The sequence below is a fragment of the Leucoraja erinacea genome, chromosome 8, assembly GCF_028641065.1.
Source record: "Leucoraja erinacea ecotype New England chromosome 8, Leri_hhj_1, whole genome shotgun sequence".
Taxonomy (NCBI): Eukaryota; Metazoa; Chordata; class Chondrichthyes; order Rajiformes; family Rajidae; genus Leucoraja; species Leucoraja erinaceus.
The window spans coordinates 47,954,736-47,967,101 of NC_073384.1; the positions used below are offsets into that span (position 1 = coordinate 47,954,736).

Here is a 12,366-nt window from a genome sequence, read left to right on the forward strand (position 1 = left end):
AATTTTCAGAACCAATGAAAACGGACCGGTAATGTTAAATGCTTCTCAAAAGTGGCTCCACTCCTTCTCCCTCCCTTCTCTCCCCCCCTCTCCCCTTCTCTCCTCCCCCCCCCCCCCCCCGCTCTGTTAAAGGACTTACCGTACACTGTGCTAGCTGTCTTTTACCTTCCTGTTCATCGCGGATATCACCTTGGCTTTGTTCCGTGTGAATTTCAGACAGCGCTCCCCCGCTTTCCATGCCCTCGCCTTTGCGAAGTGTTGGCGTGTGTGGGTGTGTGTGCTGACGGTCGATTCAGCTCACGATTTTTCAGCCGAGGTACCCCAAGGGAGGGGGGGGGGGGGGGGGGGAGGAGGAGAGGGGGATAGAGGAGGGGGGGGGGGGAGGAGAGGGGGGGGAAGGGGCCCTCCCTCTCTGCCCCCTCCCTCTCTGCCCCCCCCTCCCTCTCTGCCCCCCTCCCCTCCTCTCTGCCCCCCTCTCTGTCCCCCCCCTCCCCCCTCTCTAGGGAGCGGTGAATATTGGGACCGATGGGTAAGTGATGGAGTATTGCATTCAAGAACCAGTCCTCCCCTGTGACGCCGTGCGCCCCCCCCCACCCCTCAATCTCTACCCCCCTCTCTTCCCCCCTCCCCCTTTCCAACCCCCCCCTCTGCACCTGCGCAGTTGGGGGGTTATGCGTGAGTGGAATAGGGCGGGGGATGGGGTAAATGGAGCGAATGAATGATAGTAATATAATATCAAGCGGGGGGGGGGGGGGGGGGGGGTTAGTGTGTGTGACACCGAAGGCCGCCCGCCCCCCCCCCCCCCGCAACCGCGTGTTGAGGGGACGGGACCCAACGGGTCCCCCTTGGTCTAATTTGTATTTTAATTTTTCACTTAATATGCATTGAGAACAAAAATCCCATGACTCCAGAACAAATATAGATCTCTCTTTACTTTTCATTTTAAGCATTTTTTGTCAGGTACAAGGGGCATAATTCACCTTTGGGAAGTCGGTATGATTATTCCTCGAGGAATAATATGTTGTCATGAGTCTTCTAATGCTAAAGGCAGTATTTTCATCAATAGCAATATTAGATATTCCAATCACTTGGTCAAATAATAAACAAGTGACAGTAAATAACCAAATACGTAAACACCAACTCTTGCGTACATAGTTTAATCTAGAGATACAATATGGAAACAGGCTCTTCGGCCCACCGAGTCCGCACCGTCCAATGATCACCTGTTATCCCAGTTTCGCATCCCACACACTAGTGGCAATTTACAGAAGCCAATAAACCTACTAACCCGCACGTATTTTGGATGTGGGAGGAAACCAGAGCACCAGGAGAAAACCCACGTGGTCACAGGGAGAAAGTGCAAATTCCGTACAGACAGCACCTGCAGTTAGGATTGAGCCCGGGACACTGGCGCTGTAAGACAGCAACTCTACCACCGCACCACCGTGCCACCTTTATTGATGACCTTATATCAGAACTTTACTGCTACGCGGAATGAATTATAAAACAGTGTCAAATTTGGGAGGGAAATAAGCAGTTTGAATGGAACTGAATGGAACAAAGCTACCAGCCCATGAGAGATTCTTGACTTTACCTCCAATAGTCACTAAACACAAGTCAGATCCTACTGCACTAGATAGTTTTGGATTCCACCCTTCCCCATTCAGAAAGGCTAAACAGCTGGGATGACCCATCAAGTGGGAACGTTTCTACTCAACGTTCCACAGGGTGATATTGAGCAGACACAAGGAAGTTTGCGAATGGAAATTGTGGCAGAAGGCAACAGCCCAGATTGGTTTGTCAGCATACACACTCATTTTACATCAACTTTGTTGGTGGCATGGAGGCGCAGTGGTAGAGGTGCTACCTTACAGCACCAGAGATGCGCGTTCGATCCTGACCAGGCGCTGTCTGTACAGAGTTTGTACGTTCTCCACGTGACCACGTGGGTTTTCTCCGAGATCTTTGGTTTCCTCCGACACTCCAAAGACGTACGGGTTAGTAGATTAATTGGCTTGGTATAAATGTAAATTGTCCCTCGTGTATGTACGATAATGTTAATGTGCGGGCATCGCTGGTTGGTGTGGACTCGGTGAGGTGAAAGGCCTGTTCCCGCGCTGTATCACTAAACTAAACCTAAGTATTCACTTTTAAAAAAAAGCAGCTTCACAGAGTGCTGGATGAACATCAGGTATCATCTGAGGGGGGTAATGGGCACATGACCTTCAAGTCCAGCCCACCTTTTACACCAAATCTACTTCAAAACATTCCTATAAATTGAAGAAAATAATATTAATTCAAGCATCAGAACATGGAACTGCAGATGCTCGAGTAACTCAGCACGTCAGGCAGCATCTCTGGAGAACGTGGATAGATAACATTTTGGGTCAGGCCCCTTCTTCAGACGGGAACTGCAGTTGCAACTCTCGCAAGAACTGCAGATGCTGGTTTATTTTAAAAATGATAGAAAGTGCTGGAGTAACTCAGTGAGTCAGGCAGTATCTCAGAGAACACGGAGAGGTGACGTTTTGGGTCAGGACCCTTCTTCAGATTGATTGTAATAGGGGGGAGAAAACTGGAAAAGAGAGATGGGGTGGGAGGAGAGGCAGGACAACGCCTGGTGAGTGATAGGTGGATGCAGGTGAGGGGGGGGGACGGGGGGGGGACTGATTGGCAGGTGGGTGGAGCAAGTTTTGCAGGCAAGAATGCCGTAACAAAAGGAGAAAATGTTAGGTTAATTTTTGCATACATTGGTATCATTAACTTCCACCTTTCAGAATCCAAAGGCATACCAAGGGAAAATGAATATATTCCACATATCTGAGGCACTTATCCGACATCATTACTATATTTGTAACAGTACAGTGCTGACAGTGCTGTACTATAAGGGTAGAGTGCTGGATTTATCAGTGAATCACACTATTTATACCTTGTAGCTTTGTCTGAAGGATCTGGATATGTTCCACTTGTTGTTGATTGATAAATTTAATATTTTGATTTTCAATTTCAAGCTACAAACAAAGTAAATATTAGTGTGTTACTAAATCCTGTATTACTCCACATTATAACATCCAATTAGTTAATACTTACTGAAAATGCTTATCAAAAATAAACTATGTAACATTTATGACTTTAGTTTTTAGTTTAGAGTTAAAGATACAGCATGGAAACAGGCCCTTCGGCCCATCGACCACACCAATCAATCACCCATTTACACTAGTTTCTATATTATTCCACCTCAACCACTCCCTACACAATAGAGGCAATTTTACAGAGGCCAATTAACCTACAAACCCTCATGTCTTTGCTGTGTGGGAGGAAGCCAGGGCACGGAGTAAACTCACATGGTCACAGGGAGAACGTGCAAACTCCTCACATACAGCACCCAAGGTCAGGGCCGAACCCGGCATAGCCAGGCAGCAGCTCTACCACTTTATTTTTCCAACCTACATTGTAAATAGTTATTAGTCTGGAGTCTTGAGGGAGAAATCACTCATTATAAAACATCGTGAGGAGTGCAACACTATTGAGAATAGCATCCTTTGCATGAGCTAGTTAGCACAAGCCTGTTCTTCCCTCACAGATGACTGTAAATGATTACATGGCATAAGGTCCTTGAAGTCATGCTAGACTGACAATCTTGTCATTATTCTGTGACTATTGGAACTTACTGTCCACAATTTGTCCATCGTTAACACAATGATTAAAGTTCACAAGTAATTCATTGCTGCAGAAATATTATGAAATACCTGAAGGTTTTTTAAATCACTTTATACATGGAAATTGTCCTTTAAATTTTCTTTGAGAAACAGAAGAATTTTTTTTTAAATCACAGGTTCCATGCCTCAATTTAAAAAAAAATTATATAACCAATCAAATGCAGAACTATATTTGGTAGACAAAAATGCTGGAGAAACTCGGCAGGTGAGGCAGCATCTATGGAGCGAAGGAAATAGGCAACGTTTTGGGTCAAAACCCTTCTTCAGACCCGAAACGTTGCCTATTTCCTTCGCTCCATAGATGCTGCCTCACCCGCTGAATTTCTCCAGCATATTTGTCTACCTTCGATTTTCCAGCATCTGCAGTTCCTTCTTAAACAGAACTATCTTTGCATGGGTTGTTCAGAATGCAGTGCTGATCATTTCCTCTGGATATGTAGCATAACCCGAGTACCTCATGCAGCTTCATTGTCACCCAATCTTTGATTTTGGCTGCTTTCTCTTCTATAACTTTGGCCTCCTGCATCCGTAGATGTTTCTGAAATGTAAAAATATATATATATTACGATCTTAATACTGCAGTGCAACATTTCATCCCAACGGGAGAAAACCATGGGTAAAATGCAATTTGTGACAGACAATGGAATCATTAGTATACTTTTCATACATTGTGTGGTGGTATAAATCCAATGTTGGTGAACAAGCTTTATTATTCTGTACCTCTTTCAAGAGTACTGGTAGCAAACAATGTATCTTTTCAAATCCAACTCGGGTCAATCGTGCTGAAGAGTTCATTTCTGCTCTCTGGATATGATTTATTTCACAAGCTTGTCTAAGCCTCTTTAATTTCCATTGCTTTGTGCCATTATAGCAGAATTAAAGATCCCCTGGAAGCTGTCAGTAATTGAAATGAACGACGGTCATGTTGGAAGATGTACTGTTCCCAACAGGATTTACAATAGGTAATTGAAGTTAAGCTTCTGCTTTTGGGAGGGGAAACTTAAAACGATAATCAGTCAGAAACTCATCCCTCAGTGCACTCCACTTAAGATAGGAACTAAACATCTGCAATACTTTTTATAGTCAACTAACTCGCCCACAGTGGGATCTGCTCTGAAAGATTAGATGTGGTCAATGAACAAGATATCCAACAGTACCTGGCAAGCCCATCAAAACGAAGCATCCCTGCAGTAGGAGTGGGAATTGTATTAAAGAAAGAAACTGAATTAAGACAATTTTAACCATTTTTTGATGAACTCTGATTGTTTTCACTGGAATGCCAGAGGTTGAGGGAACACCTGATAGAAGTGTAGAAAATTATGAAGCATAGATAGGGTAAACAGAATCTTCTTCCTAGGATGGAAATGTCAAAGACTAACGGGCATAAGTTGAATGGCGAGGGGAAAAGTTTAAAGGAGATGTGCGGGGTGAGTGTTTTTTTAGACAGAGTGGTAAGTGCCTCGAACACGCTGCCAGCGGTAAAGGAGGAGGCAAATATAATAGTGCCATTTAATATAGTTTTGGATAGGCACATAGATATGCAGGGATTGGAGAAATATGGATCACAAGCAGACAAAGGAGAATAGTTTAATCAGGCATCATGGACATTGTGGGCCAAAGGGCCTATCCCTGTGCTGTACTGTTCTATGCTCAACATCAGCAACCAACTCCCTTTCTCTTCCAATTTTTTTTGTAGTCAATTAAATAAAGTAAGATGTGCAGAGCTATCATTTCAACAAATGACTGTCCAGGATCTGGCTACCAGCAACATTTTACATCCCTCATCGGTTGGTAACTTCTGTCTGAAGATGTGTGCATCCTGTCTGTCCACCAAACTGGCTAATGGCTAGTCAAGGCTGAACAATAATTGTTGGGTGACTGGACTCCAAGATCATTGAGCAGACTATCTCAAGATATCATAGTTTCTAATTGTTAGTTGAATTATTCAATATTTTTAAGCATTGAAGGAGAGATAATTGTTAGCAAAAGTAGCTGGGAATTGTGGAATACTGATGGAAATGAGCAGTTTAAGGACTGCAATCAATTTTCAAGACCTTCACAAGCATCTGAACCAATGTTCGGGATTCAAATTGCCCTTTTTCCAATTGTTTCCTCCTCATCATATCAGTAATTTGCAGCTGTACTGAATAAATTATTTTAGTTTCATGCAATTATTTTTTAGCAGAGAGGAGTTGTCTCCTGATTTGATTACATATAAATTCAAAATTTGATGTTCCATCATGAGAAAAATCTGATGGTTCACCCTTCATCCTCCTCTATTGTAGAAACGAAGAACTGCAGATGCTGGTTTATACGAAAGATAGACACAAACTGCTGGTGTAACTCAGAGAGTCCGGCAGCATCTCTGAAGAAGGGTCTGAAGAAGGCTTCTGACCCAAAATATCACCCATACCTTTTCTCCAGAGATGCTACCTCACTCATTGAGTAACTCCAGCACTTTGTGTGTAACTCCCTCTACTGGCCAGGGAATAATACAGAAGTTGCAGGATCCGTTCATTCCAAAGAAGAAGAAAGATTCCAAGAGGAGTAAGGGGCGACCGTGGCTGACAAGGGAAGTCAGGGGCAGTATAAAAATAAAAGAGAAGTAGAACATAGCAAAGATGAGCGGGAAGCAAAAGGATTGGATAATGTTTAAGGAGCAACAGAAGATAACTGCAATACGGGGAGAAAAGATGAGGTACGAAGGTAAGCTAGCCAAGAATATAAAGCAGGATAGTAAAAGCTTCTTTAGGTATGTGAAGAGAAAAAAAATAGTTAAGACCAAAGTTGGACCCTTGAAGACTGAAAAAGGTGAATTTATTATGGGGAACAAGAAAATGGCAGATGAGTTGAACAGGTACTTTATATCCATCTTCACTAAGGAGGACACAAACAAACTTCCTGCTACAATAGTGGCCAGAGGATCTGGGGTGAAGGAGGAACTGAAGGAAATCCACATTAGGCAGGAAATGGTGCTGGGTAGACTGATGGGACTGAAAGCTGATAAATCCCCAGGGCCTGATGGTCTGCATCCCAGGGTACTTAAGGAAGCGACTCTAGAAAATGTGGACGCATTGGTGATCATTTTGCAATGTTCTATAGATTCAGGATCAGTTCCTGTGGATTGGAGGGTAGCTAATGTTATCCCACTTTTTAAGGAAGGTGGGAGATAGAAAACAGGGAATTATAGACCTGTTAGCCTGACATCGGTGGTGGGGAAATGCTGGAGTCAATCATAAAAGATGAAATAGTGGCACATTTCGATAGCAGTAACAGGATCGGTCCAAGTCAGCATGGATTTACGAAGGGGAAATCATGCTTGACTAATCTTCTGGAATTATTTGAGGATGTAACTAGGAAAATGGACAAGGGAGAGCCAGTGGATGTAGTGTACCTGGACTTTCAGAAAACATTTGATAATGTCCCACATAGGAGATTAGTGGGCAAAATTAGGGCACATGGTATTGGGATAAAGTACTGACATGGATAGAAAATTGGTTGGCAGACAGGAAACAAAGAGTAGGAATTAACTGGTCCATTTCAGAATGGCAGGCAGTGACTTGTGGGGTACCGCAAGGCTCGGTGCTGGGACTTTGCAGATGACACAAAGCTGGGTGGCAGTGTGAACTGTGAGGAGGATGCTATGAGAATGCAGGGTGACTTGGACAGGTTGGGGGAGTGGGCAGATGCAGTTTAATGTGGATAAATGTGAGGTTATCCACTTTGGTAGCAAAAACAGGAAGGCAGATTACTATCTAAATGGTGTCAAGTTGGGAAAAGTGGGAAGTACAACATGATCTGGGGGTCCTTGTTCATCAGTCAATGAAAGTAAGCATGCAGGTACAGCAGGCAATGAAGAAAGCGAATGGCATGTTGGCCTTCATAACAAGAGTAGTTGAATATAGGAGCAAAGAGGTCCTTCTGCAGTTGTACAGAGCCCTAGTGAGACCACACCTGAAGCACTGTGTGCAGTTTTGAAGGTTAATTCCCGGGATGGCGGGACTGTCATATGCTGAGAGAATGGAGCGGCTGGGCTTGTATACTCTGGAATTTAGGATGAGAGGGGATCTTATTGAAACATATAAGATTATTAAGGGTTTGGACATGCTAGAGGCGGGAAACATGTTCCCGATGTTGGGGGAGTCCAGAACCAGGGGCCAGTTTAAGAATAAGGGTTAAGGCATTTAGAACGGAGATGAGGAAACACTTTTTCACACAGAGAGTTGTGAGTCTGTGGATTTCTCTGCCTCAGAGGACAGTGGAGGCCGGTTCTCTGGATACTTTCAGGAGAAAGCTTAGATATAGATAGATAGATATGCCATTTATTGTCACTATACATGTACAGTGAAACTGAAAGCTGCTCGTACTCAGTGCATACATACAATTTAGCACAAAAAACAAGAGACAGAAAACAAAAAACAGAAGGGAGATGGGGGGGGGGGGGGGAATAGGTGCACAAATTCTGCGGCGCTACATTCATATATACATATATACAGATGGAAGTCCGTGTTGGGCGGTGTAGTCAGTGCATGTGTGAATTTGAATTTATAGTAGATATAATTCTCGGAAAGCAACTATTCCTGAGTCTGTTTGTCCTGGATTTGATGCACCTATAGCGCCTTCCAGAGGGCAGCAGGTCGAACAGTCCAAACGCAGGATGGGAGCTGTCTTTGATGATCTTCTTTGCCCTGCTAAGGCAGCGGGAGGTGTAGATGTTGATAGGGCTCTTAAAGATAGCGGAGTCAGGGGATATGGGGAGAAGGCAGGAACAGGGTACTGATTGTGGATGATCAGCCATGATCACATTGAATGGTGGTGCTGGGTCGAAGGGCCGAATGGCCTACTCCTGCACCTATTTATTGTCTATTGCCTGAATCAGTATCCCATCTGTATTTTCAGCAGGTGTTGTTGATCAGGGTTTTTACTATGCATTTGGTTTCAGTTATTTCTTTGCAGTCTAACACTATTAATTAACAGAAGTAAAATGCTGAAGGTCAAATGGAGTTGTGGGATGGAAGAGATAAGGGGTTGTGGAAGAGTATGGGACAGAATACATGGAGAAATATGGCTTGTGTAGAAGGTTTCAAGGTTTCAAACTATAATGACTAAAAGTTCCAATTTCATATTTAACCAATTTAACCAATTTCAGAGTCACCAAGGAAGGAATGAATGAAGAGGAGCTCCAACCTGTTCATCTAGCTGGAGCTCTAAACGCTGAATTAAGTCATCTTTTTCCACTACAAGGGCCTCCAGCTCCTGGCAAATCTTGTACAACTTATTCTCGGACTCACTTGTCTGGATGTTGGCTGCGTTTAGCTTTTCTTCCATAACACGGACCTGTATGTGCAAACCAATTGTTCAAAACAGATTTAATAAACATTTCTATTCTAGAAAAAATATTAATTGCTGGAATACAAATGAAGGAGGCCTGGCTACTGTTGCAAATGCAGGGTAAGATTCATTGTTATCACAGTGACAAATTTCAGACAGGAGCAATTCTTCACTTAGGCAAGCATTTTTTTGCAGAAATATCTTAAACACACTGCAGCCTCTGAGTGTTAAAATGAAAACCAGGACCTCCCAACGGATGAGGCCTTATTCCCGTTCTGGATTCTTCCATGAGGGAAAACATCCTCTCAGTTTCTTCCCTGAATGAAATCACCACTTTCAGGTAACTAGTCGACTCAACTGCTTGGAAGCAATTCCCATGAAAGGTGTGAACCAATAAAGGGCCTGTCCCACCAGCATGCAATAGCATGCGTCTAGCGCGACCAAACGTGGTCGCTTGAGGCATACAGCCTCGCGTGGCCGGTCCCACTTCGATCGGCGGAGGCGTATGGAGTTGTGCGGGGCTGGTCCCGACATCGCGCAGGGCTCCAAAAATCTTGCACTGTCCGAAAATCCCGCGAGACAACGGCCTGTCGGCCCGCAGCCGCAATGAGGCCGTACGCAGCGCCTCGACGGGCGTACGCAACATCTCAACGTCGTACGCAGCGTCTTGACGCCGTACGCATCGTCTTGATGGCGTACGCGTAGCGTTGCGCAATGACGTCACCGCCTGGCGTGCCACTGCGCGATGACGTCACCGCCCGGCGTGACGTTGTGTGATGACGTCACCGCCCGGCGTGCTGTTGCGCGATGACGTCACCACCCGACGCCGTGCGATGCCCAAATTCAGTCGGCCCGCCTCCTGCCCAGCTGATTGGCGAGTATGATGTCGGGACCAGCCCCGCACAACTCCATACGCCTCTGCGGTTGGAAGTGGGACTGGCCCCGCGAGGCCGTACGCCTCAAGCGACCACGTTTTGTCGCGCTAGACGCATGCAAACGCATGCTGGTGGGACAGGTCCTTAACCAAGTGTTAGGAAGTGATATTGAAGGCATGTAGCTACATTGGAAATGCTGCAGTGTTGTTGAAGAACCATGTATGTTTATACACCACCTGTTGGTTGGCCTTGTCGGCACGACGGTTGGCATCCATTACTTGCCTCTCCAGTAGCTGCATCTGAAGAGAAGAAATCACTTTGTCAGTGTGGGGAAAACTGCAAGTTCATTTCCAAAGAAACATTTTAAAACCCCACTGTTGCTTCTGGAGGTATCTTTCTTTATGAGGATTAGGAAAGAAACACTAATCCTATACCATCATAATGCCGGCAAGAGCATTTCGGAATGCGAGGGCATAATTTGGTGGTTGCAGTCTTATTTTTCATTTAACTCAAATATCACTGTACCTTAATTGGTACATGTGACAATTAAATTTGAACTTGAAGTCAGCTGTTGGCAGACAAGGCTGCAAATTGCATTTATAACACAATACAATGGTCTGCGCAAAACTGTTCGCACTTGGCTTTACACTGTGAAACCAATTTCAATTTCTGGAATAAGTACTTCTCAGGCTAAACAAGTATTTAATTGCCCATCCAGAATTGCCCTTGGGAAGGTGAATGGTGAGAAATTCCTCCAAATATCCTTTCTAAATGTATAACCCAGCAGTATGATATTGACTAGTTAACTAACACACCACAGGAAGGATATGGAGGCTTGGGAGAATGTGTAGAAGTGGTTCACCACAGTGTTGGCCGGATTGGAGTGTATCAGCTATAAGGAGTGGTCGGACAACCAGGATTGCTTTCTCTGGAGCACTGGAGGCAATCTGATAGAAAATGATAAGAAGCATTGATGGGGTAGATAATCAGTCTTTTCCCCAAGGTGGAACTTTCTTCCCTCCAGGTTCATAATCTGCAATTCTTCAAACTTGCCTCACATCTTCCTTTCTTATCTCCAGCCTTTGTTCCAACTATCTGCCTCATCTATGCCAACCTATTACCTGCCATGCTTATTGTTGCCTCCCGCTTTTCAGCTTCTCTTCCCAACAATCTGTCTGAAGAAGGGTCTCGACCCAAAATGTCACCTATCCGTGTCCTCCAGAGATGCTGCCTGACTGGCTGAGTTACTCCAGCATTTTGTGTCTATATTCGGTATAAACCAGCATTTGCAGTTCCTGGTTTAAGCTGAGGGCACAGGTTTAAACTGAGAGGAAGAAACTTAAAAGACATGCGAGGCAGGTTTTTGTTTGCACATTACCTACACCTACATTACCTTTAGGTGTCCAGAACATGCTGACAGGTGGGGTAACAGTATCTAGATTGGCAGTGCAGATACGGTGGGTTGAGGCTGTACTGTTCTAACTTATCTGTTCCATAATAGAATTAATATACAAGTTGAAAAATATATTGTACAGGGTTAAATAGATTGGGAAATATGCGTGGGAGCAAGGAAGAAAATAATAAAGTGGCTCAGACAGGCTGGAAATGTATCTTGCACAACAAAAGGCAGCTGGCCATCTCTGAAAGGCGGCCAAACAGGCCTCATTAATAGAGATGGAGGTTTACCGCTGGAATTTAATTAGCTAAAACTGAGCAGTTTACCAAGAAAAGCAATTCTTGTTTAGAAAGGGCCAGTAATTCATTAGCAAATCATCTTGCGGGATTATCCTATAGGTCCAATTAACAAAGCAGGTTTTTTGGTCTAAAATTAGTAATATGACCCCATCTGATTTAGATTATAGTTTGCTTGAGATCTTCCATTACAAACCGGTCTCTCTTGTAGTTAATTTGTCACAAAAGCGACCTCACGTATTAGGCACTTAATAATAATTACAATAGACAATAGACATATAGAATAGCCAGCACCGCCATTCAATGTGATCATGGTTGATCATCCACAATCATTACCCCGTTCCTGCCTTCTTCCCATATCCCCTGACTCCGCTATCTTTAAGTTCTCCAAGTTAGCGGATGACACGAAGCTGGGGGGCAGTGTTAGCTGTGTGGAGAATGCTAGGAGGCTGCAAGATGACTTGGATAGGCTGGGTGAGTGGGCAAATGCATGGCAGATGCAGTATAATATGGATAAATGTGAGGTTATCCACTTTGGTGGCAAAAACAGGAAAGTAGACTGTCACCTGAATGGTGGCCGATTAGGAAAAGGGGAGATGCAACGAGACCTGGGTGTCATGGTACACCAGTCATTGAAAGTAGGCATGTAGGTGCAGCAGGCAGTGAAGAAAGCGAATGGTATGTTAGCATTCATAGCAAAAGGATTTGAGTATAGGAGCAGGGAGGTTCTACTGCAGTTGTACAGGGTC

The 12,366-nt window shown here is 44.3% G+C and overlaps 1 protein-coding gene across 2 annotated transcripts in view; it reads right to left on the bottom strand.

The window, feature by feature from the left end:
* Positions 1-12,366, bottom strand: part of plekhh2 (pleckstrin homology domain containing, family H (with MyTH4 domain) member 2) — an 80,835-nt gene that overhangs the window by 39,975 nt on the left and 28,494 nt on the right. For both annotated transcript variants that reach the window (XM_055639659.1, XM_055639657.1), the window contains exons 3-6: positions 10,162-10,224; positions 8,907-9,056; positions 4,174-4,257; positions 2,930-3,011 (exon numbers count right to left, since the gene is read on the bottom strand). In XM_055639659.1, coding sequence (XP_055495634.1) covers positions 2,930-3,011; positions 4,174-4,257; positions 8,907-9,056; positions 10,162-10,224 — 379 coding nt within the window. The remainder of the gene's footprint in view (positions 1-2,929; positions 3,012-4,173; positions 4,258-8,906; positions 9,057-10,161; positions 10,225-12,366) is intronic.